General features: G+C 40.6%; 3 protein-coding genes across 4 annotated transcripts in view; 1 reads left to right on the plus strand and 2 right to left on the minus strand.

The window, feature by feature from the left end:
- Positions 1–562: 562 nt before the first annotated feature.
- LOC131689457 (MRG/MORF4L-binding protein) lies at positions 563–1495 on the minus strand. The gene is made up of 2 exons (XM_058974553.1): positions 990–1495; positions 563–929 (listed from the first exon to the last, which is right to left on the minus strand). The coding sequence occupies exons 1-2, from the start codon at positions 1378–1380 to the stop codon at positions 721–723; spliced, it is 600 nt and encodes a 199-aa protein (XP_058830536.1). The 5' UTR covers positions 1381–1495; the 3' UTR covers positions 563–720.
- A 5448-nt stretch (positions 1496–6943) lies between these two features.
- LOC131686925 (nuclear pore complex protein Nup75) lies at positions 6944–9661 on the plus strand. The gene is made up of 4 exons (XM_058970956.1): positions 6944–7140; positions 7249–8067; positions 8135–9021; positions 9284–9661. The coding sequence occupies exons 1-4, from the start codon at positions 7111–7113 to the stop codon at positions 9606–9608; spliced, it is 2061 nt and encodes a 686-aa protein (XP_058826939.1). The 5' UTR covers positions 6944–7110; the 3' UTR covers positions 9609–9661.
- Positions 9662–9718: 57 nt separating this feature from the next.
- Positions 9719–26530, minus strand: part of LOC131686926 (pre-mRNA-splicing regulator female-lethal(2)D) — a 45098-nt gene continuing 28286 nt past the window's right edge. For both annotated transcript variants that reach the window (XM_058970957.1, XM_058970958.1), the window contains exons 3-5: positions 21530–21654; positions 21125–21458; positions 9719–11089 (exon numbers count right to left, since the gene is read on the minus strand). In XM_058970957.1, the coding sequence (XP_058826940.1) occupies positions 10272–11089; positions 21125–21458; positions 21530–21654 (1277 nt within the window). In that variant the 3' untranslated portion in view covers positions 9719–10271. The remainder of the gene's footprint in view (positions 11090–21124; positions 21459–21529; positions 21655–26530) is intronic.

The following is a 26530-nucleotide window of genomic DNA, read 5'->3' on the forward strand; positions in this document are numbered from 1 at the left end:
GAGACGCGCAAGGAGCTCTACTGGCACGAACACTAGCAATCTGAAGCGAAAAAGACATAATATACCATTTTATACATATTTCCTTTTGATCAATCAAGGCTGTCTGCCGATTCTAATGCATAAACGTGAATGATGTGACCATCAAGAATACGTGAGACAACCTTTATTGACCCTCTTCGACACCAGTTTGGTTTTATCAACCCGTAACGCAGGTGGCGGCGTGAAAACTGCCAGAGGTGGAGAGCGGTTTGAAGCAGCATCTAATGTTGCTCCAAATGCATCTGTTCTGACTATCTTCGATAATTCCATCGAGTCTAGTTTGCATACCTTACACAATTAGACTCACTGTTCTCCTTTCACCCACATGGTGCCAATACTGTTTCGTAACAAATAACCTTTTCAATAGTTGAGCCGTGTTCAGATAAGTCGATAGCTTTTCCAACCATGTTTGTATGATTCGGATTATGATTATTAAATGGATCAAATGAATCTCTTCATTTGTAGTTTGTTAAAGGTTTTATGTAAATTAGGCGGAGGTACAGCTGAAGACAAGGACTTTATATACTCGCTTCAACTTTACCAGAATACCTCCTTAAACTACTAAAAATACAAGTGACTAGGTGCCAAACATAATATTATTTTTTCCCAACATTTATCCTTACACGTGCGGTTTATATCAACACTATAATAAATTCAATGTTAATTTTTAATACTATTCAACTAAATGCGCCTTCGTTTGGTTATTTGTACGCCCTGTGGTGTACTAGGACTGCCAGCATTTGGCTCAAGCGACATCGATCCTCGGGTACGTTTTTGTGGCCGCTTGGGCGTATTATCTGCAACTTCAGCCTTCATCTTTGCTGACTTACTGTCCTTTTCTTTGTCGTTTTGCTTATCCTTTTCCTTGTCCAACTGTTCCTTGTCTTTGACTGTGAGTACAATTTTCGGTCATAAGTTGCATCCATTATAATTAATTTAACTATAGCTACCTGATTTCGTAACTGATTCTGGCTTGACTTCGGATTTTTTGTTCTCTTCCGCGCTCTGCTCTTCAACTGATTTTTGTTTGATCGCCAGAGAGAAATCTGTTTCCGGTAGGCAGAAATCGGACTCCTCATTGGGGAACGGAAGTTGCTCCTGTTCGTTCAGCGCTTTGAGATTGTACATTGTTTTAAGATGAGACCACACCGCATCGCTATTGATTTCCCGATTCAGTGCCTTCGAGAGCCGCTCCACGACACATACAATAAAAAAGTGACGATTTATTCCAATCGGTTTTAGACCGTCCATGGCGAAAAAGAGCTGAATTTCCTCCTCCGGTGACCACTCGGTGCATTCACTGTCCGTTTTTTCCTTTACCGTTGCCATTACATCGATCATCCGCAAAGGATGCACTACAAAATAGTTTTTTCGATAGGCCTTTCAAAAATTTTATTTAATATTGATTCAACGGCCGGAAAGTTTTGCTACTGTTTATAAACCAACCAAAATATTACAAGACAGCAGGCGCATAGTTTCTTTTATTATAGGTTGCCTCATTTTAGCGTGCGGGTGCTGTCCTGTTGTGGAAGAATTCCCGGGAATTAGGTTTATTAATTTAAGAGTACTTATTCAAAAGGTTCTAAGTGACATTCAGTTTGAAGTGTAAGAAACGAGGTTAAAGTTTCAGGGATTTAAAACAAATCCCTATTTGAGAGCAATAATGAAGACTTTTTTCATTAGGTCCAATCTGCAAATGAGGGCATCATCTGATTCGCTTTCGATTATTACTGCAAACACATATAACTTTGTCAACATTTTATCAGTATATCCTGCAAATCTAATGTTTGTGCTTACTATGGAAAAAGTTTAAAGTTGTTCCGAACAGAATTTTACAATAGCGATTACCCTACAAACTTTAATAAAATAAATATTATATTTTTTACTTTTTTATTTCGATTATATGTAGTCACATTTTCTTTTTTACATTTCAATGACATTCAATTAGCTAGAGATTACTGAGTAGGGAAAATTTGGAGCCATAGTACTCAAGTGAGAGCAAGGGTGTGAGCTATTCAGATCGGAAAACTAGTGGTGGCAGGGTCATTAGAACAGACTTAATACAATAAATTCTGCATGAATGACCTTTATAAGTGGAAGGCTTGGTATAGTAATAAGCATAGTCATCATGACCAAGGCCTGTTTGTAATGAATAGAAAATTGTGATTTTTACATTTTTGACAAGTTTTTGAAAAGGAGATATCGTTGCTGTTTTTGAGAAGACGCAGGTCAATATAACTAGATGGATGGATAGTAATGGGTTAAAGCGAGCTTCAGCCAATTTAGCATTTGTAAATTCATCAAGCTTTTCTTAGTTTATTTATGATACACATTTTTTTTTGTTAAAATAATAATCGTCGCTGATGATTTCAACAACCTCATCTTAGTGTCTTTTTTCTGGTTTCAAGCTTACCTAAAAACCCAATACATTTATGATTTCAAGACGTCGAGGTTCATTTGTCAAATTAAATTGAAGTATCTACTCGCCCAGCGCAATATTATTAAGCAAAACCAACTCTACACAAAGAAAATTTTTTTGGTAAAAGAGTGTTCCCTAATAAACATCTTATGATCCAAGAGCCTAACGACCTGTTCAGGGTATAATCCAAACAATATGTGGAATCGTTGGAATATATGGGTTAAAGTTCGCGTATATTTTTTTTATTAGGGTTCCGCTCTTAGCAAAAAACAACCAACTCCTACTATTAGCACAAAGAAAAGACATCTATGATCGAACAAAAATATTTAAAAAACGTGTGTGAACATTTGAATTAATATACGTTAAACACTATCGCAGCCACATTAACTTATCCCAACTATCCGTTAAATCCATTCCGGAACCGGTTCGAAATCCTGAATGGATTCAGTATGGAATGTTGCTCAAAGAAAACAACTGATTCCGACTCAATCGGTTGATGCATTTGAGCTGGAATCCATACTGGAAGACCGAACCGGTTCCGGACTAGTTTGACTGGGTAGAGGAATAACCGCTGTCAATTCAGTCGAACTCAGCCACAAAAACATGACGACAGTAGCGCACCTGGTTTGGATATCCCAACTACCTTCGAAACCGTTTGAGATTTTTACGCAAGTTGAATGCTGAAGATGGACGTCTGTTCTCTGTGCTACTAGGTTGAAAGCAAAACTTTTTAAATAATCAAGAATAACAATCAAAATAAAAGTTTTCCTTTTAAGCTGATGAAGAATAGTAATCAAAACAAATTTTTTTTGTCAACTAAGAGTATGTTGTTTTTTGCTAAGAGTTTAAAATTTTTTATTTTTCCAATATTTTTTTTCTGTGTGTAAGTACTGCATTCCACTGCGAAAACTTCTGTTTCGTAAGACTTAGAAAGTGATTCTTATTGTATTGAAGTTAGTATATTTAGTGTTCAGGGGGTTTCTCATTGGAAAAGATGGTGTTACCGGGTTTAGTGTCTAGATCCAACTAACCCCTTTTATTCACGATCGTGCCTAATGAGCCAATAGTGTACTCATCGTTTTTCAGTCATATCAATATATACTCAGAGGTGGGTATAATTATTAGCTTTACATGCATGTGTGGACACATTAGGCTGCTCATATTTGGCAACTAAATACCTTCCTGGCAGGGACTCAACCATACGATGGCTTTTGAGATCATCGCTTTAACGTAATATCAGCTTATTAATATATTGTGCAGAGAACAAATAGCCGGAAAAGTAATTATAACAATGACGCTTGTTATATTTAAGGTAAATGAACATTTTTTAAAATTTTATTTTTCATATTGATTCAGACTATTCTATACTAAGTTTTAAGGTGACAAATATTTTTGCGGTGAGGATGTTCCAATTGTCATAAATATCAACAGCACAGTTAAGTGGTATTCTATTTTTCTAGTACATTTACAATACAGAAATTTAGCATTACCGATTGTATAGTTACTGCTACTTTGGCAAGTAGTTCCAACAACAACGAAATTCGGGACAAAGATGCTATCGTTTTGCTCTCAGTGCATGGTTTGATTGCATTTAGTAGTGTCAGTGATATCAGAATCAATCGATTTACGTCAAACCGTTCGTTCAGTTCCCATTGAATCGTGTGAACGCTATGGCGTCTACCCGTTGTGCTTCTGGGTTGTTTACTTATTGGCTCTTAAGCGTGAAACTTATCTGCTCGATGTGCCAATTCTTTATTGGTAGCAGTCAAATGATGATGAAATTATTTTCTTGCATTGATGATATTGGATGGTTGTTTTATTTAAATTGTTTTAGGATAAACATGACATAGTTTTACAAAAAAAAATGCAAGTTATAAGAAAACATTTGTTTTTTTCGTTTGACTTCAAAACATTTAGTCGAAATCGATATTTTATTGCGATTTATTGAGATCCAGAATTATTTTGGTATTTTTGAAGTCAGGTTTGTTGTTTTGCATAAGAAAAATGTATACCTAAAATTTGGATTTATCAGTGGACCTCGACCTCGACGTCAACATATCAAATTTAATCAAGAGATTTTCGCCCACTATCATAACTTCTATTGAGAATTCAATCTCGGAATTTCATTTTAGTATAAACTGAAACCGGAAGTACAAATTCTTACTGATGCAACTAAAAAGTTACCATCTATACATTTTCCAGAGGTAGGAAACTTATTTTCGTCATCAATATTACTTTTCATTACAAGAAATAATATTCCGTTAGAATATTGATTGGGTTTATAAAAACATCATCATTTGACCTCTCGCGCCATCTTGCGATCTACATCCAGCTTTGGGTCGAGAATTTTTGGTTTCGAACATTGGCAAACCGTGTGTTCTGCCACATCTATTAATACGACACAAGACGGATACAGGTGTGCTCATTTTTTTCTATGTGTGAGTGCAGTTGTCATTTTTCTTTGAAGAAACCGAAAAAACAAGAGGATATGAAGAAGAAAAGCACAAACAAATGACGTAGTGGGCCTTTCTGTTGCCATAAGTTTTGTTTCGGTTCGGTCATAGTTAATTTAATCGGTTTTTAGGGATAAAAGTGTCCCTAAGTGTTCTAATCGGTAGATCCGATGTGAAGCTCGGCCTTTTCTCACTTTTCATCGTGCGCCAATGAATTAGGATGCTCGTTCGGATGTCTACACGCAACCGTAAAATAACCTACAGAATAAGTTCTTTTAACATAAATTTAGGTACTTTTGAGTTGCGCGTCGCTTTCGCATTTATTAGTGTTGTCGAAAACAAAACGAGGGATTTGACTCAGTCGAGGTCTTCCGTTCAGTAAGGTATTTTTGAGTTGTTTGGGGTATACTCAAAATTAGGTAAATTCCACTTAAATTTAAGTAAACTCAAGGTTGAGTTATGATTTTTGCCGTAGTTAAATGGAAACTACCTTCAACACGGTTTACCTAATTTTACCGTCCTGCACGATACCACAAGATTGAGACAAAAGTACTCAATTTTAGGTGGTTTTTCGGTTGCGTGCTAAGGGCAGATCACTCTAGAAATGTATAATAAATTTGCATCAAATTAGAAAAAATGCATTTAATTTCCATTTTTGCATCAACTTTGCACTCCCTCGTAGAAAAAATTGTTTAGCAAACGTCCTACGCTGATTCACTTTGTTCGATGTTTTGTTGAATGTAGGGCTAATTTTTTGTAGGGTTTTGACGTCTTACACGCAAAGCAAAATATATTGCACGCAACGCAAAATACATTACGAATTTCTATTTTGATGGAAAGAAATGCATTTAATTTAGCTGATTTTTAAAAATGCATCACAAGTAATCTGCCCCTAGGTTGCGTGTATGTTTACTTCAAGGGCCTCAGCCGCCATGCTTAATTTTACAAGTCAATAGTGCTGATTCAAATGGTCCTTAGTGACAAATGTAAGCAAACTGAGTTATTTACAGCACAGCATGTGATTACAACATAGCTAACGAATAGCGAAAACCAGGGTTCATTATACCCAGTATTCATCAAAATAAGCATTATATAAAAAGTCGCAAAGTTTTCATGATCATGTTTCGAAATTTTGCACTTGAGACCTTTTAAATTGAAAAGACCTATGCGTGAAATATTTCAAAACCTCCGCATGTTCATAGGCGCTATGCAAAAACGACGCAAGATTCATTTCATTCTGTTTTTCCCACTGCACATAGTAAAAACGTCCTAAGCATCAAAATAAAAGAAATTATTTTCTTCTGTTCATGCGACTTATTTTCGAAGTTGAATTTAGAAGGTATCATAAATTAAATGATAATTGGAAAGCTTAGTTATTCTAAAGTAACATGCCATTCGTTGGTTTTAACCACTTCCAGCCAATGGTTTGTTAATATAAACTAAAGATTCTCGCAATTTTTTTTCTGCAAGACTTCTTTTAAATCCAGTGCAACTATTTACCATAGTAATGAAGAACATTCGTATTCTGGTGCTCATTCTGACGAAAACTTTGAAGAAATTCAATATTCGTCGTAAGAGCTAACTTTGCTGAAAAAAGCCTTATGTACTGCGTCATATGATTCTTGGGCCTAAAAAAAGACCTATGTGAAAGGTCCTATAATTTTCAAAAAGACCCATCATTCTAAAGCGCTTAAAAACTACATTAGCACTAAACATTTCATGTTTTAGTATTATTCACATAAATAGCATAGTCGTTGGACTATATTGGCATAATTGTTCCATCAAAACACATATTTGTTCTCTAATAGGGATTTATTTTAGGTCCATGAAACTTCAGCCTCGTTTTTATCAGTTCGAGCTCAATGTCACTTAGGACCTTTCGAATAAGCACTCTTGAAGTATAAAACTAATACTCAAAAGCGTAAAATGATCCTACTTTTCTCTCCATCTTGAATACGACATTGAGTTAATATTCCCGGGAACAGGTAGGGCAAACACCGTTTTAGATTTGACAACCAACTGTAAACATAACCTCTTTACTTGTGGTGTTACAAGTCGTTTAATCAGTGCAAGTACCCGCAAAGTGAGATGCTTTGTTGAGTTTATTCGGTTTATTCCATCAGTTTATGTAGCCTATCCGCGATAATTTGGAAAGTTTTTCTGTTTTTATAATAAATATTAGAAATATATCGTCACGGCATGACCTCACGGGAAGGCTGTTCGACATTCGTAAGTAAATGTAGTTAGGGATTTTGATTTTATTCAACACGATAGCCTGCCAGTATTACACTATTATGTCAAGGAAATTGTGCCACAATTGAATTACTCCAACTTCAGGCTATCCCTTGCGATCTCGGCAAGCGACATGGACTAACGGCAGCTTGGATTACTGAGGACAAAATTTCGGTTACTGCCTACAGCAATCAATTGCTGCAATCTATTAGGAATCGTCCAGCGAACACATCATCCGTCAATGTGTATCATTTAACGTCAAGCTTCATTTTGGACGAACCGATTCTTCGCAGCTTGGTTACAGAATGCAGCAATATTTTTCTAAACCTACAGCTGGTAAAAAACAGTTCTTCAGGTTCATCGATAGATTATTTAAAGATTTCGCGCACATACCGTAGTGCGATCAGAGCTTGCCTGGAAAAGTTACAGGATGTACTAACCTCCACGAATTTGCCGGACGTAGAGCAGTACCAGAACTATGTGACCATTTTCTATTCGGTGGAATGTATATGGCACTTGGTTGAAATCCTGATTGTCGATACTACTTCAGTTAATGCCGTGGTCCCTAATTTGCTGGATTGGGTACGGTTCCATTTTCCAACATCGGAACGACTAGCGGCTGAACTGCTCAAACAGGGGCGAGAGGTTGATTCCAGCGATGACTACTGGCCGGTGGTGAAAGGTTTGATCATACAAGGACAACTCAATGTAGCCCGGGCATTGCTCAAAATGCACACAAACTCAGAAAGTGTTTGCTTTGAAGTGGCCGAACAGGTTCTGCAAACGATGCCGGTTTTTAGCGTTTACGGTGGATTATCGATTCAGAAGTTCAAATCGCAGTGGCAGTACTGGACAGCAAATGCAAGATCGAAAATTGAGGCGGGCATTTTGGCAGCAGAACCGGAACTGGAGGAAATTGTCAGGGTAAGAACATGGTGTTTGTCGTTTCAAATGAAACTGTTTTTTTTTTGTAAAATTCTTTTAATTGCAGCTCGTGATTGGTGACCGTCGAGCATGGGCCGAACAGTGCAAATACGCTTCGTGTTGGTATGAATTTTTCCCAGGGTATTTGTTCTACACTGAATCTACGTGCAAGTATTACGAGCTGGGTACTTTTGCAAACAACTGGTTATCACAGTGGATTAGCACCGGTGGAACAAACCCAACGTACAAGTACCTGGACAAGATTATTCTATCGGTGATGGAAAATAATTTACCACAAGTGCTTCATAACATACAAAACATTTGCGACAACAAGTGGTTCGTTACTCATTTGGTGGATTTGCTGTACCACTGTGGCCACCTAACGCTTTCCACTGGTAGTAATGAGGATCAGAACTCGGAAAAACTGTTTCGAGAGTCACTGCTGTACGATTTCGGAGGCCTGCTAATGTCTCGCGATTGTTCGCTGTGGGAATCCGGTTTGGATTATTTGGAGTTTTCCAGTACGGAAGGTTTGGGTGCAAGAGAAGCTCTTTTGGCACGTATGCCAATCAAGAACGAGAGACAGGCAATGAAACTGATCAGTGCGGCAAAGAAAAATGGTTTCGCTTCAGTGGAAAGTGAAATCTGTAAGGTGCTAGTGAAAAGAAATCTAGCCAATAAATTGTACGGAAATGCTTTGGAATGGGCGATTCGTTCGAAGGATAGTTTCTACGTAACGGCAGTGGCGAACATTTTTCTGGAGCACTACTGTAACTATGGTGAGATCATGTGCGAAGATGTGATCGCAAATATTGGCGCGAAAATGTTTATTTCGCCTAGATTGATTTTTTTGGTGAAATATTACGATTTTCGTCAGTTCTACCGAGAGCGCTCGTTCGCGCAGGCGGCTGAGTTGCTGATCAATCTTTTGGACTCGAAGATCACCCCCAGTTAGTGAGTATTCTTTATTTTTTTGTCATCACGTGACAGATACTGAAATATTAGGCAAGAAGATAATTACGTCCATGCGTGCGTTGGAAAGAATCGTGCAACTGTCATCAAATATTGAATGATTTTATAGCAGTTTGTTGGACGTCGAGTAGATTTCATACTGGGAGAGCAATTATTGTCAGTTCTATTGAGATAAACAAGAAAAAAATCAACCGATCACACTGCTAAAACCAAGTTTTAATTTTTATTATATTTTCTCTTTCAGCTTCTGGCCGTCGCTCCTGGCGGACACTATTCCGCTTCTCGAGTTCAAGGAACCCGTTATTCCAACTAAGGAAACCTATACTATTCTGCATCACCTCGAATGGGACTTGGTGCCGATGATTGAGAAGCGTAAGGAACAGCTAAAGGGCAGTAACCGAATGGAAACCGATAGCGGCGATAACGATATGAACAACCAAGCGTTAATTAGCAAATTTTCCTCTAATTTACTGAATAACTGCACAGATGATTTGGTCAAGCTGCTGCGGCTGGCTTGTGCGCGGAATTTGGCACGAGCATTCATCATTGAGAATACAGCCACTGATTAGGATGCGTTGGCATTTGAATTTTTTCACTTGAATAAAATTTCATTGAATCATAACACTCCGTACCGTAGTTTGATATTTTCGAAGAAAATTCTTTTGAAATGTAAAACTAATTTTACGAATAGTTTACTCTATTTTTCGAAATAATTTATATTACTACACATTGTTTTATGAAGTTGTTTTTTTGTTGTTTGATTTACAATTTTAAAATTAAAGTTTCTTAGCTGTCTAAAAATGTTGACAAACGAAAAAAACTTCCACTGTATTGTTTGCGATACTTGTTTTGCTTTATGTCACTATCTTCATTTTAGTTCTGGTTTTACTTCTACTACATCCCTCTCGCTAACCGATGACGAAAGTAGTGAGGGCGAAATGATGGTTCGCCGAACGTGCTCGGTTTCAGTTTTCGCGGTTCCTCGAATGTACAATAATTATTATTGTAATTAATCTTAGAGCTCTAATTTCAATGTGTTTTTGAGTGATTTTATTTTACTTTAGAAGGATTTTTATCCCGGCTCTTAATTCTAACCTTCTATTTCTTTTTCTCGGGGCAACGCGTTTTCGATTTAAAAAAAATAAACAATACCCCACAATACACGGTAAGAATGGGAGTCTCACGTCGTTGCGGTCGCCGGTAAGGCGTCTGGTGGTGTCTTGGTGGGTTGTTCAGTTCGCCCCGTTCGAAGGAAATCCCTCGGTCGTATCGTCATCCTCGGTCGGTTCTGCCGAAAGTACCGACGCCCTTCGCAATTTTTTCACGCTCAACGTTTTGGGTGGGGCCTTACCTTTACCGGACCGGGTCATGCGCTTATTGCTACTGACAAGGATTTGCTCCTCTTCCTGCTGTTGCAGTTCGAGACTGTCGGGAGCCAACATCTTACCATTGTTGGAACCATCATCGTAGTGACCACTGTCCTCTTCATCCTCACTTCCCGCAGCCCCCTCGTCGTCTTGCTCTTCAGTGTAATTTCGTTTCTTGCCACCAACCGTTTTAGCTGTCCTGTTATTTACTTTCTTATTATTACTACCAGTACTAGTGTTACTATTACCGCTAAGTCTACTGCTACTGTTGTTGCTGCCACCAACGACGACGCTGCCGATCGTTTGTTCTTGCTCATTAACTAACTCATCACCACCGTTCTGTAACAACCCGGAATTGCTATTATTGCCACCACAGTGCGTCCGATTCTGATACACCAACAACGATTCTGATTGATCACTTGAACTTTGCTTCAACTTGGTACTTCCATTCACTAGATAAACCGCAGCGGACGGGTCCGGATCTGTATCGATCTGGGACGAACCGTCCTCGCCACTGCCACTGCCACTACCGCCTCCGTTGACGTACGTTCGCAGCTGAATAACCTCTTTCTCCAGTACCTCCTTCTCCTCCTTGGTGCTCTTCAGCTCCTGCTGGAGGAACACGATCGTACTCTGCATGCCTTCAACGTCCTCGTCCATCTCCTGCAGGAAATCGTCCAGCTCTGTAATGAAGTAGATAAGGAGAATTTAATATTGGTTGAGGATGGGAACACAAAATATTGGTCGATCTCACAAATTCTATCTGGTCTTATTCTATTTCAAGATTATCAAATTGTTAATGACATTGTGTTGATGAAAATGGAAACTGAATTGACAGAAAGATTTTTTAGGGTTGAACCATTTGTTTTTTCGTTCTCGAAAACGTTTCGGGTGTTCTTCGGAAACGAGAACTCATATTTTGTGAGAAAACGACTTTCAAAATCAACAAAAAAGCGTTCTCACACAGAACAGCGTGGAAAATAAATTTTGAAGAACATTCAAGTTGAAGAGTTATTTGTGTCCTGAACTTATTGCAGTGCAAAAAACAAAGCTTCGAAAATATAGGTCGGTTCCTATCACCGGCAGATTTGGGAAGACTGCGAGTAAATAAAATCAATATTACAGAAGTCAAATTTATTCTCCAGTGAGGGTTATGAACATAATAGCATAATCAATTATCACCTTCTGATGATTTCAAAAGGGTTGTATTATGTTGTGGTAGAAATGGGTTTCCCCTCACATTCGGCGGTGATGCAAATGCGCACCACTTAATTTGAGGCTGCTGAGATATTGGGCCATATTCTAACGTCACTTAGTGACTAGAAAATTTCCTTCTAGTCACTAAGTGACGTGACTGTGAGAATAGGGCCCATTAATTTGAGAGGCACCGAATTGATGGAATACTTAAGTAGTACGAATCTGCACATATTTCATGTAGGAAATCGCCCAACATTTACACGAGCTGGCAGAGAAGAGGTGTTACGCATGAGTTTGCAAACTGGCTCGTACAAAACAAACTTCAACTGTCGTTACCTGATCATAAGTACATCGTCTTTCATCACTTAAACATCTCGCTAGATATCGCCACATATCGTAATCCCAAATCTACGAACAGAGACCTCTACGAAGAGGGTTTAGCGACTAGGTTTCATAGGTATATTCCGACGATTGAAACTCTCAGTGACTTGGATGAGGTCGTGGACGAAACAAACTCACTTATAGTAGCAGCATACCAAGAGGCTTGTCCGCTTCGAATTATGCGTGCTTCTAGAGGAACACCTTGGATGAAAACCGAACTTGTTCGACTCAAAAAGTTATGTGGAGGAGCTTGAAATCGCAGGAGCGGGTCGGAGGCATTTAAATTGGCTCGCAAAGTATATAGAAATGCCCTTCGATCCTCCGAGCGAAGTGATTGGAAAAGCCTCGGGCGATTGAAAGTTTTGCTCCGTACAAGTCTCCGGGGGAAAAAAAGCAATTATCCCTAAACCAGTGTGGTAAAGAGCTATAAGTTTAAGCCGTATTTGAATGACAATATCTTTTCGGCAGTTTTGTCGTTCTGTTATCTCAATATCCCCTCGAGGGTGTTGATACATCCGCTCGTTGAGAAGTGTCTTTTATTCCATTGGGAGCGGAGAAGACTTCCGTATTGTCTGTTGTGAAGCCGAAATAAGAACAATCCAAAATAAATAAATTGAGTAAATTGTGAAATAAATTTATATACACCTAGATAGTTATAAGAGTGTAAATTAAATAGGAATGTGCGATTTGGTTGGTAACAGGAAATGGCAAACGCTGGTTTCTACCTATACACTCAAATGCCGCGAAGGCAAGCAAATGAATTATATCAGTTAGTTATAATATAAATGCGTAAGGGACACCACGTCTTTTTCTTCTCATCGATAATGAGGAGGCCCATTAGTACCTGCTAACCTCTCGAATTCACGCGAACAAAATCGACATCGTAAGGTAACGTCGCGAGTGTTGGATTTGTTGCAAGTGTAACCCGTCAAGCATTTAGTTCACAACAAATGTGGTGCCGAAACCCGGGAGGAATTCCCACATAAAAGTGTTGACATAACTCTCGCACCCAGTTGGTTAAAACTGGACAACTCACTCTCGCCGTCGACCGACACCCTGCAACACGGAATTGCTACGGATTCCCGAAAAGCCGTCGTCAAGCAGCAAATCCAGCAGTTGAGGTTAAGTTTTGCCACGTGTCCAAGCCACATCGAATTAGCAGTTGGCTAATTATATACCATTTTTGTAATGGCTCCAAAGAAAGTCGCCACCAGGAAGTCTTCCTCGAAATCGACTCCGGACAAACATTCTCTCCATTACGAAACTCTGTTGCGGCGGAGAAGCAATATTCTTGGTTCGGCGGAACTCATTCAGAAATTCTAAACGGAATTTACACTGGACCAGACAAATCAAGTGGCTTTAGGATCACACACCTCGATGACCTCTGGGAAAAGTTCGAGTGTGTTCAGGAGGAAATCGAAGTACTCGAGAATGAAGTGGAGAGTTTTTTGGATACCCGGTTGCAGTTCCAAATAATGTACTACGAGCTGAAGGCAGCGCTGCTAACCATTCTGCCACAACCCTCAACAGAGCAAAATCCCATCGTAACAACTGTAGGACATCAGCCTCTTGCTAACCACACACTATCGGTGAAGCTTTCTGAACTTCGCATTCCGGAATTTAGCGGAAATCCGGAGGAGTGGATTGAATTTAGAGACCTTTTCAAATCCACACTAATACAAATCTTTCGGGAGTACAAAAGATGCACTATCTGCGCAGCTCCCTCCAGAGCGAAGCTGCCCGGCTAATAGCTTGCCTTACGATAACATCAGACAACTATGCGCTCGCGTAGAAGACTATCACCGTTCGTTATGGAAATGTCAACTTTCTCGTGAAGCAACATATGTCGGCGATTCTAAAAATCTCTTCTTTGCGCAAGGATTCCGCTGCTAGTCTCGCTGAGGTCGCAGACGAATTCAACCATCATGTTGGTATTTTGGACAAGCTGGAAGAACCGGAGAGTCACTGGAACTCCTTTCTAGTGGAACGAGTGAGCAGTCTACTGGACGAAAAATCTCTGTTGGAATGGACACCAGGTGTAAGGACGAAGAAGCATCTCAGTATAGTGACTTGCTAGATTTTATCCATAAAAGATCGCGTACGCTGCAAAAGTGCAAGATCGTTAGTGGTACGCCCTCTACAGGCTCTAACTCTAAAATGAATAAGGGTAAGCCGCTTCCGTCTCATGTGGCCTCCGACAATGTTGCAAGATGCCCAGAATGTAAACAGCCACATATGGTAACCCAATGCGAAACCTTCCTAAGGCAAGCACCCAACAAACGCCTCGAATTTGCAAAAACCCATCGCTTATGAATAAATTGTTTGCGCGGTGGGCATATGGCCAGGGATTGTAACAGCAGTTTGTGCAGAACGTGTGCTAAAAAACACCACACTTTGCTGCACCTACCACCAGTAGCAACGGTACCACACGGAGAGGAAAGGCATTCGTCAGCTGTCACCCAAGCAGCAACGGCTATCTGTACAAATGAGGAGCACAGCACTTCGCCGTTGGTAGTGGAGGAACAATCCAATCGTGTCGCGTTAGAACCAGCTTTCTCGTACCACCCACATGGAAACGTTACGACTCTTACTGAAGTGAATGAGCGCCAGGATAACGTCGTCTTTCTATCAACAGCTGTTGTTGCTATTCAGGATATCAGTGGTAAAACTCATCATACCAGGATAGTGGATCTCAATCCAATTTTATTTCGGAGGCACTGTGTCAACGATTGGGCTTGAAGCGCTCTCGAATCAACCTTCCTATCAGCGGTATAGGCCAGGCCGCTGTCACTGTACACCATAGAGTGGATGCCATTATTTCTTCTCGTTTTGGAACATTCCTTGAACTGCCTGGTGCTGCCAAAGTTGACAGTTTGTTTGCCTAGTCAACATGTAGATGTGTCTCATTGGAAAATTCCCCCCAACATACCATTAGCGTACCCAAGATTTAATATCAGCCGTGGAGTTGACCTGTTTATTGGAGCGGAACTGTTTTACACCCTTATCGAACCGCATCAGTTCATTCTTGCTAATGAATTTCCTCTGTTGCAGAAAACTCTTCTAGGCTACGTTGTTTCAGGCAAGCTCGCTACAACGGACAAGGATATGGTGGCATGCCACGTTGCCATGGAACAAGATTTGAATATTCAATTGGAGCTTTTGTGGGAGATCGGAAATTTCCACATCGGAAAATCGCCAACTCAGGAAGAGCAAGAAGTCGAATCCCATTTTTCGAGATACAGTGTCCACAAACAAGGATGGACGTTACATCGTTCGGCTGCCATTTCGAGAAACTATGATATCCCTATTAGAGGATTCTTATACACCAGCATTGTGGCGATTCCTGGTGATGGTGCGACGATTTGCGGGAAATGTGCGTTTACGTGAAGGCTATACACAGTTCATGGAAGATTACGAGCAGTTAGGACATATGGAGGAATGCTCACGTATTGTAGGCCCGCAGTTTTTTCTCCCCCCACCATGCCATTTTTCGTCCTGAGAGTAGCACGACAAAAATTCGCGTCGTCTTTGATGGTAGCAGTAAGGGAGCAGGTAAGCTTTCGTTGAATGATGTTCTCCACAATGGTCCTACAGTGCAACCTCCTTTGCTGGCTACTGTGACGAATTTTCGGAGGCCTCGATTTGTTTTCACGGCAGACGCAGAAAAAATGTGCATCAAGAAGACGGCAAGTTCCAACAAATTACAAATTGAAAACCGTCACATATGGTTTATCTAGTTCACCCTATCATGCTGCCAGGGTCTTAAATCACCTTGCGAAAGACGAGAGTCAAATTTTGCCTCGGGCTGCACAAATTGTTACGAAGCGTATTTACGTAGACAATGTTCTAGCTGGTGGCGACGACATTGATGAGGTCGGAGCAGATTGTACCGAGCTGTGTAGTTTTCTTTCGCTTGGCGGATTCTCACTAAGGAAGTGGTGTTCAAATGACTTAGCAGCATTGAAGCATGTTCCCCAAGAGCTGTGGGATGTTACTTCAGAGTTGGAGATTGGACGTGCAGAAGGATTGAAAACCCTTAGCCTCTTGTGGCACCCTCTGTCAGACCAACTGGCCTTCAAAATTCCAGTGTTGGCGACGACGGACATCGTGACCAAACGTTTGTGGTATCGGATATGTCATCGCTTTCTGATCCGCTCGGATTAGTCGGACCAGTTGTAGTTAGCGCGAAAATATTCGTGCAACGTCTCTGGGTGAAAAAGATTGGCTGGAATGAAGAGGTTTCCGAGGAAGATCGGATTTGGTGGTTTGGATTTCGCCAAGAATTAATACATCTGCAGCAACTAAAGATTCCTCGACGCATCGTAGGGAACATCAACCGAGAGTATACACTACACTGTTTCTGCGACGCCTCCACGAAAGGGTACGGTTGCTGTATCCATGTTACGGGCCCAGACATGGAGGGACAGGTGATAACACGACTACTCATTTCGAAATCGCGAGTCGCACCTGTACGACCATTGACAATTCCTCGTCTAGAGCTTTGCGCTGCTTTATTAGGCAGTCAGTTGATGGAAAAGGTTCGAACTACTACAGATTTCACCGGAGCTGCAACTTTTGGACGGATTCGACGATTGTACTCCATTGGATTCGCTCCCCCTGGAAGGTTTTTATCTCTGAGGTGCAACAACTCACCAAAGGATGCGAATGGAGACATGTACCAACACTGCAAAACCCAGCCGATCGAGTGTCTCGTGCGATACGTCCCAGCCAGATTTTGAATGACATTGTTGTTGCATGCTGCTACCTTTCTTTCGAATATGGTCGAACCCTGGCCAAATATATTGCCAAGTCTATCTGCACCAACACAGAGAACGTTAAATGCTGAACGACGGGAAATGGTCGTATTAACAACAGTCACGCTCGAAGATGGTTTGTTTGAGCATTACTCGGAGCTTGGAAGGTTGCTGAGAGTTGTAGCTTAGTGTATACGTTTTTTCAACAATTGTCAGATCTCAAAGCAACAACGCATCATCGAACGTCTACATTCTAAGGATATTGAAGGTGCTTTGAAAAGATTAGTTCGACTATGCCAGGCAACTACTACATTTCCCCAAGAAATTCGTCAGTTTGAATTGAAAAACATTCGACCTAACCACACTGTTGTTTTGGGGAATAATTCGCCTCTCAAAAACATGAATTTGATACTGGACGAATATGGATTGCTGCGACTTGATAGTCGTTTAAAAAACAAGGGGAATTGATTGCGCGATCATTACATCTTCAGACGGCACACTCCGGCCCGTCTTTATTATTGGCAACTAGTCGACAAAGATTTTGGCCGCTTCGAGGCCGAGAACTTGCTCACAGGACAGTGAGAAAATGCATCACATGTTTTCGCTGCAATCCATCACCTTCACAACAACAGATGGCACCACTTTCATCGATTCGAGTAACTCCTGCTCTAGTCTTCTCAAAGTTCGGTTTGGACTACTGTGGGCCGTTCAATGTGCGTCCGTTAGTAGGGAGAGGTGCCGACGTTAAAATGTATGTTGCGGTTTTTGTATGCATGGCGGTGAAATCAGTGCACTTCGGGGTCGTTCCCGATTTAACATCCGCCGCATGCATAAATGCGATTAAACGGTTCGTATCTCATCGTGGGCGTTTGACTGAGTTGCATTGTGATAATGGTACTGCGTTCGTTGGTGCTGATCGCGAGATGCAGGACTTACGCAGACGCTACATTCAACAGTTTCAGACAGATAACTGGGAAAACTACTGCCTTGAGTCGGGAATCACGTTTCATTTTATCCCGGCTCGGTCTCCGCACTTCGGGGGACTCTGGGAGGCCGGAGTCAAGTTATTTAAGTTCCATTTCCGCCGTATCTTTGGTGGTCGATCGTTCACGGCAGATGTATTGATCACAGCAGCAGTTCACATCGAAAGCATACTCAATTCTCGGCCTCTCACAGCCCTGACAGACCATTCAGACGACCTGGACACTTCCTTATCGGGGAACCAATGTTTTCGATTCCCGAACTCGATTGCACCGATCTCAAGGTCACGCGATTATCACGTTTCCAGGAAATGCGTCGTTCAGTTCAAAATTTCTGGAAATGTTGGTCCAGGGATTATCTCGGTCAGCTGCATCAACGCGCGAAATGGAAGAACCCCAATGACAGCGTAAGGTAACGTCGCGAATGTTGGATTTGTTGTAAGTGCAACCCGTCAAGGATTTAGTTCACAACATTGTCTATATTCTCTGTGTCGTTATTTTCTTTATCCCCAACCTTGCCACTTTCTCAATCCATCTTATCAAGAAATGACGAAAAGACAAATAATGGCAGATCTCCGATCAATGTGGGGAACGTGCCATTTGAGCCAGCCGCTACTGATTTCTATTGCATCAAACTAGAGTACAAAGAACAAATCGTCTAAAATATAGTTCTTTCGGTTCCTATCACAGATTTAGGAAGACAGTGAGTAAATAATTACTACATCACACAAGAATGGAAGCAAGTCACGTGCATCCTACAGTGAATTCATTATTTGGAAGATTGTAAATTCGTAACATGTTTCAGCCACCACCGGATAGCCGAGTGGTATCCGGTGGTGGTTGAAATCTCTCGCAGCATTTTAGCCAAGAATTGACCCACTGCGTTTCTATTCACCATGTCTGTGCCGTCAAATGGTGAGATAACATCGTACTCATAAGTTTCCTACTTCATGCCTTCACGTGAGTCTATCGATGACATTTGGTCGTTATACCGGCGTCGGCTGGACTATCAGCCTTCTGCTGTAGCCCGAGCTGTAAAATTTATGTCCCAATCCAAGCTCTGATGCGACCCGTGCCGAGGGATGAATGGCGGGGGGCATCAACACTTTGAACCCCAACCCTACGTAAAACTAGGACTGGGATCCGGAGTGTTGACAAATACCATGCCGCGAACGGAACCTGTGGGGCACCAGGGCGCATCCCACAGTATTTTTGCCCGTACTCTGTCAAGCGGGGCTCTGACAGGGTTGACTTTCTTTCCCTAGCTATTCGAGGGAACAAAACGGAAAGCATTAAGAATACAGAAAGCAAACTTGGAGAGCTGCTGAATAGCGGCTCATTGGAGGTTGATGTGTTCTGCATTTTGTCCTTTCTCAACTCTCCAGATAGAGACCAGTATCGGACAGTGACCAGGGAGGACACAGACCTGTCCGGCGGTGCAACCGGTGGATCGGAGGGCTCCGAGAATAAAACAAAAGGTACAGGAAAAACTCGTTACTTAAGCGGAGCGGCGAAGAAACACTATGGGTGGCTGTTGAGAAACGGCCACAAACCCGCTGAAGCGCTAGAGTTGGTAAAAATTCCAATAGGGAAGGCACCTTCCAAGCAACAGCGTTCGACGAACACGGAGTCGCCGGACAATAATGGATGCAGGAAGGAATCACGACCGAAAAATATCAAAGTTTAGGATTCTAGACAGACACTCAAAACTGGTGCGAATACCCTCAGCCATGAACAGCTGAATGCTACTAGATGCGCGCTGATCGATCAGCGTCATGGAGCAGAGCTCAAACAATCCGACACTTAAGTTTATTAAGTGCACCTACAAAGAAATCGCTTTTGTAGACAAAGATACAGTTAAGTGGCTGCATGATGACACAGCTGCGATCAGGTCCTGGGAAGATCCACCATTGGAAGCCGTTGAAGCGTTAGATTCCAAAACAAGCTCTTTTCTTCGGATATTTCCCCGACAGCATCGAAAGGTCCAATGGGAGTGTTCTCCGCCTGGTGCAGAATCAGAACGACAGTTTCAGCACAGAATGCTGGAGGGTTGCGTAGAGAACTATGGTCCTCAAAACGGTAGAGCTCCTGTTGGCGGTAGATGAGGCTTCAGTGAAACTGATAACTTCCCAACACAACCAGCTGAACCACGTACTTGGAAAGGCGCCAGCTAAAGGGGGCCCCGGTCTTCGCCGAACGTAAAAGTTGTAGGCAAGCATGGACTGTAAAAGCTCCTGTGGATGACCCAACACGAAGTACCTCACGACGGACTTCAGATCATAGCAAGCCTACAACAACGGTAACGAGTGCATCGGTAGCAGCCCGTCTTTCGACCAATACACAAAAGTGCCCTACTGTATGCGGATCACGAACTGATAGGCAAGGAAAGGATCGAAAACCCCCGGTAGGCGAAGGTGCGCAAACGGTAAGAGCCTAAGCAAATACTGCGCCAAAAAAGGCCACTAGAACGTCGAACAGCACACAGCCGGTGACTACCCGTCGATACAATAAAGAGGACAAAACATTGGCCTCAAAAATCGACGACAAAGAAACACCGCAAAAATGAGCAACATTAGCTGCATTCAAGTTTACCTCCACAATTCAAAAGGTGCCACAAGCGTCCATGCCCCGAAGGTTCACCAAAGAGCGCCTACACATCGCTCTTCTACAGGAGCCGTGGGAAAATAAGCACAAAATCTTTGGCTTAAATTCCTCAGCTCACAAGATAGTATATTGTAACGACAAGCCAACTCCAAGAGCTGAAGTTTTGATGAACTGAGCAATAAAATTCTCGCCAATTACAGGATTCATTCAACGAGACGTCGTTGTAATAACAGTGGAGGCACCGACGGCTATGGGAAAACAGGAGATTGTGATCGCATCTGCCTACTTCCCTGGCAATGCGGATACAGCGCCACATTCTCAAATCGATACCCTCTTAAAGTACTGCAGAAGCATAGACAAGCCCTTTATCATTGGATGTGATGCCAATGCACATCACACAATGTGGGGTACCGTGGATATAAATACCAGAGGTATTAACTCATTTTTGAGTTAAGTATACTTAAATTTAAGTTAAAGGAAGTAAAGTACCTTATTCCACGGAAGAGCTTGACTGAGTCGAATCTCTTGTTATGGGATTGACAATGCTTATAAGTGCAAAAGAGACGCAAAACTCAAAAGCACCTACATTTTAGTTAAAAGAACTTATTCTTTGGGTTGTTTTATTTTTCTGTGAAGACTACAGGAATGACAACGACACGGTGTCAAATGTGAAAACAGTGGAGGAGGCTTTTATGACTGCTAGAATACAACAAGCAATATATACTCTGCCATGTCAAAGTACCTGGCGGCAGAAAACCCGACTTCAAGATGGAAATGGATTGGAAACGATCGACACACTTACCGAGCTGTGACTTTTTCACCTCCTCGTTGTAGCTCTTCTGCAGTGCCAGTTCACCCTCCAACTTGGCCAGCCTTCCGTTGGAGGTCATCTTGCCGAGCTCCTCGTTCTCCTGGTACAACAGGCGGCACTTCGCCATCAGCCGTTTTCCCGTGTTCGAGTCAGGCGTGAACTTCCAAGCCGACAGTTCGTTCTGTGTTTCCTCCAGCTTGGCCTTCGTTTGTTGCAGTTCACATTTGAGCTTCTGAAAGAGAATGTTAACGGCCGGATCGAGCAGGGCAGACCGTAGGGCAGCCTGACCAGGTGCTTGGGCGGTTTTAAGCTCGGCGATTTGACTCTGTGGACAGAAGAGAGCCGGGTATTGTAGAGCACAATGTAATACGCCTTAGTCTAGATCTGAAAACTTACTGCAAAATCTTGCATTTCCTGCTCCTTGACGGCGAGCCGTCGTGCCAGGATCCGTTCCCGGCGTTGAGATTCGGCATACTGTAGTTTGAGTTTAGCTTCCGAGTCCTTTATAGTTTGAAGTTCTTCTGTGAATTTTGAGAGATCAGTACACGATGTTAGTGATTTCGTTGGTATCGCTATAACTATCTAACAACAAGTCGAAAAAATATACAAGGGTTAACAAAAGTATGGAAAGGGTGCTCAAAGGTTGCTGACGGAGAACGTGGTGCACATTTGTATTGAGGATAAACAATAATAAAGTGTCGTCATTTCATTTCATTCAACTTAATATTGCATAAACAACAAATAAACAGCTGCATTAAAATAAGATTCTATGTATTAATATTGAACTATTTTTTCAGAAACTGAATTGGATACTTAACACTTAACGCTCAAATCTTGAGTAGAATGCGTAACAATCAACAACCGATTATGCATGAGAATGTAATAGCATCATTGGCCAAAGTACTGTAGATAATGCCGAATATCATGGTTAGTTGTGCTAGTATAGTAAGCACATTACTATAAATTTGATAAATAAAAATATTTAAAAGTGAAGATATGCGTATTTCATATAAAGAAAGGTTATAGCATCACTCCAAAAATCGATTTTTCAACTGAGGCCGGGAGGGCTGAGTATCATATACTATTCGATTCAGTTTGTCGGGACTGCAAAATGTTTGTGTGTGTGAGAGTGTATATTAAAAAGCCACTCAATTTTCTCTGAGAAGATCGCACAGATTTTCACAAACTTAGTTTCAACTAAAAGGTATACATTCTCATACGTTGCTTTTGATTTTTTCTGATCGGAGGCCCATTGAATTCTCTTATAAACTAGTACCATCAAGGCATCTAAATGATACAATACATATTAAAATAAATGCAACATTACTTGAATTTGCGGGTCTAGATCACAAATGATCAATAAATAAAAAAGTGGCTTGATTACATTGGCTTCTATGACGCTTCCTGATGGTCCCGGAGACACTGCCAAATTCCGATGTTAATGTTACACCGATTTCTCAGCAAAATCTTGACCGATTTTGACAAATTTGATTTCAAATAAAAAATACTAAACTCCCATTGAGTGCTATCGAATTTCATTCAGATCTGACTTTTGTTTCCGGAGTCATAGGTGGGTTTGGGCGGTCACGTAGGAATTTCCTATATAAGTTGGTACAATCGTAGCACTTCAGAGGTTAAACATCTATTTCAAAGGACATCAAGTTACTTCGATTTAGAGGTCTAGATAACTGATGGATACAATAGAGACGAGGCACATTGTGATATGTAAACAAGTAAAATTACTTCATACGAGGCCGGCCACCCATGTTCAATTTTTAATTGGGAAAAAATAGGGAGTGTCCCCGGCAGTAAGCCATTTGCCATTTTTGACGCGTGCGGTTTTTGCTGTGCCAAACTTTGTATTTTGATTTGTTCTCTTGAAATCATTGAAACAAGATGAATAAAAAATGCATTATCTGTGCCTTAGAGGTGTATGTCATTGCCGAAGTGTCATTATTCCCGGTTGTGACCCACTTTTTGTACCCGGTTATGGACACTAGCTTGGCCGCGATTTGTTAGAAAAAAAATTAAGATAGCCAAATCAACGAGCGCTGGGCTGAAGAAGTTTATTTGACCTTAACAAAAATACCTGTAGAATTTGAAACCGATCCAAGAAAAATTAATGGACCCGAAAATGAATTGAACCGAACCAAAGGCAATTTCATTGAAATTTTGCATTTTTTAAATTGTTTTAAAACCATTATAATTAATTTTAATTTGCATATACATATAATGTTTTTATTGATGCGAGAAACAAATTACGAAATTTCGTGCGGAGTCGATCATTCATAACCAGGGGGCTACATCCCTATGTTGATGCACATACGTTGATAGTAGTGAACATATGATGGGCCATGTCGCTTCTAGGCCCATGTCTCCCATGCTCTTGCATTGGGTTGTTTTATAATTTTAACAAAGGGAGATGTTGGCTTGAAAAAAATGGCCGACTAGCAGGGGGCTGCTCCTAACATAATTGCGTGAATTTGGTTACAATGGTGTACAGAAATCGAAGTGTGACATTCGAAATGTAAATGTCACGCAATCTTGTGTATAATTCTGTATCATTTGAGTATTGGTTGGCGACAAACCATCAACCGAATTTGCTTCGACAATGCTGTTATTCTTGCAGCAAATTCGAAGCTGAAAGCATCTAGTTCCCCGAGCCCTGATGGCGTTCCCTCAATTTTTGTTAAAAAGTGCATCAGAGGCTTCTTGAACCACTTCGGCGGGAAACAAATCGAACATTGATAATTCTCGAGGAATCTCGTGATTAAGTGCCGCATCGAAACTATTCGAACTGGTTGTTTTAGATCCTATTTTCTTTCACTGTAAACACTACATTGCAGATGACTAACACGGTTTTATGCCTAAACGATCGACAACGACCAACCTGCTCTCGTTCATAACATATGTACTCGATAGATTCGCAAACGGATTGCAAACCGATGCTATTTACATGGGTCTATCTGTGGCCTTCGACAAAATCAACTATGATATCGCAATAGTGAAGCTGGACAAACTCGGTATTCATAGACAGCTCCTGCGGTGGTTTTGTTCCTACCTCGATGGAATGCAACCCCAAATCAGCATTAAGGACGGTCTGTCTGCACCATTCTTCACTACCAGAGTTAAAAATAATCGAAGCACTTTTTTGAAGGTTGAAAATGATCCTGATGCGACTCGCGGTGAATAGAATTCATTCAATTATCCAATGAGTTAACAAGGAGAAAAATCGGGTAAACACCAAAATTTCTAGGACGAAAGGAGTCTTAGAGATTTGCGTCAAGCCGGCGCTAATCTATTCCGACAAAAAGTTAGTGTCGGTTTCTGATGAGACAAAGTCGAAACGTACCCATATAATGAATAAGAATTTGTGCCCTTCAAGTGGAAAAACTCCGCCCACTTCGCTTGAAGTTTTTGAAATTCGTGTTATGGGAAAATATATAGAGGAAACATATATTAAATGCTATAAGTTTTGAAGTAGTACTCAGAAAATTACAATTCATACCTCTTTTAAAAGGCAATAACGTAAGTATTTCAATAAGCATATTATTGCTCTTAGGGAAAGTGGGGTACTGGATCTTTTTGTCCCTAAAATTCCCCATTTTTAATAATTTTTTAGCTCCGTGCTGCAAATCATACATATTTTGAAGTTTTTCTAATGTCTAGTCTAGTCTACACATACACAATACATGTAGGGATCCTGGAAAATTGCAGACGTTCGTCCACAATTTTTCTTGTCATTATTAATGTTTGTGGCACATATTGAATATGGCACAAGCATTAAAGCGGCCAGGCCAACTATGCAGCGTTTAATATAATTTAATCAACAGATTATTCTGAACCTTGAATAAGGAAGAAACGTGGACTACCGTACACAACCGTTTCAATTTGATGGGGGTTTGATAAATCGTTGGGAGTGACTTTGCTAAGAGGGTTAATGTCACTCATTTGGTCCTAGGTTCCTGGGATGGGACAGAAGTATTTACACCTTGCCCTGACAAATAGGCCTAGGTTATAGCACCTTTACTCGGTCTCTAGAAAAAATATAAATTTGAAGAATAGAATTTAACTTTTGGTATATAGTACTTGCTGTTATTTCATTGTTCCTTCCGCGACGAACCACAGTGATAAAAAAAACAAAGGAATTAACGGTTCCCTTACTTACTAGTCATTACTAAAAGCTTTAATTTAATTTTGAAAGAAAAATCAAATTCTCATTGAAAAAATGAAGGAATTGGTAATGTTGAACAATTACTAAAAAATCAGCTTTTTTCCTCCATTATACAAGCATAAGCATGGAAATTGCAATTCACATAGTGATTTCACCGACACAATTAATAATTATAAAATAATCACGCTAGGCGATTTTTCTAAAACAAATTGGAATCTTCTCACCCGCATAGTTGGACCTTTTCGTGTTTGAGCACGAAAAAAACTGCTTCAGCGTACGAATCTTCCATATCCAAATCGTTAATCCAGACACGGTAATAGGTTTGATTTCGCTTCAATCACCTGCCGGACACAGATCACGGTCTGATTCAACTCCTTGAGCACGACGTCCAACACTTATCACATTTCACTTCACCGTAAGTGTACTTTTAAAGAAATATATTCTTATTACGATATCAGAGACAAAAATTGACGGGTGTCATATTTTGCAGTTTTTCTAATGTGTAAAAAATCTCAGAAATCGAACAGAACCTTTGCGACCTTTGTCTGAATACGAAAAATTAGGATTATGGGGCCTTTTGCTACTCAAAATAAATTTTATCATTTTCTCGTACATATATCTCTATTATTCTTTAATCAATTTTAATAAAATGTACCTTATTGGACGTACTTATGAACAACTGAAAAACAGATTCGTTACCGGTAAAATTCAGAAACATAAAAATGTGCGTTTGAAACATTTTGTTTCAAACGCACATTTTTATCATTAAATTGTATATATCAGCTTAATTTAACACGGTGCTACAAAATATAAAAAAATGAATGTACTTTTAAAGTTGTAGATTAGGGTGTCCCAAAATGACATCATGTTAAAAAAGTCATCGGGCTCACTTCTTAAATGAAAGGTTAGGGTATTAGGACCACTTTCTTCTTCGGAGTGAGTTTCCTAAAACGCTTCCTACTGGTGGCGAAAATTGATTTTTGAAAAATGGGCCGATTTTGGATAAAATTTCAAATTTATGCCTGTTTAAGTGGTCCTGAATTGTCTTATATTTTTTTTCAACATTTTTTATTTTCCTGGAGATCCAAACGGAGAAGTATGGTTAGTTAGTTTGCACAAATTTTGAATTATAAGAGCGGCAGAGCTATTAAAACTTAGCAAAAAGTGAAATTTTTGGTGTTTTTCAATATTTTTTCTCAAAACTGGGTATCTACAAAATTTTA

This window comes from Topomyia yanbarensis, chromosome 3 (genome assembly GCF_030247195.1).
Source record: "Topomyia yanbarensis strain Yona2022 chromosome 3, ASM3024719v1, whole genome shotgun sequence".
Taxonomy (NCBI): domain Eukaryota; kingdom Metazoa; phylum Arthropoda; class Insecta; order Diptera; family Culicidae; genus Topomyia; species Topomyia yanbarensis.

Coding starts and splice junctions, on each gene's coding strand:
- LOC131689457 (XM_058974553.1), bottom strand. CDS start 1,380: ATGATCGATGTAATGGCAACGGTAAAGGAAAAAACGGACAGTGAATGC. Junction 930..989: donor AGAATCAGTTACGAAATCAG/GTAGCTATAGTT, acceptor TTGTACTCACAG/TCAAAGACAAGGAACAGTTG.
- LOC131686925 (XM_058970956.1), top strand. CDS start 7,111: ATGACCTCACGGGAAGGCTGTTCGACATTC. Junction 8,068..8,134: donor AACTGGAGGAAATTGTCAGG/GTAAGAACATGG, acceptor TTTTAATTGCAG/CTCGTGATTGGTGACCGTCG. Junction 9,022..9,283: donor TCGAAGATCACCCCCAGTTA/GTGAGTATTCTT, acceptor TTTCTCTTTCAG/CTTCTGGCCGTCGCTCCTGG.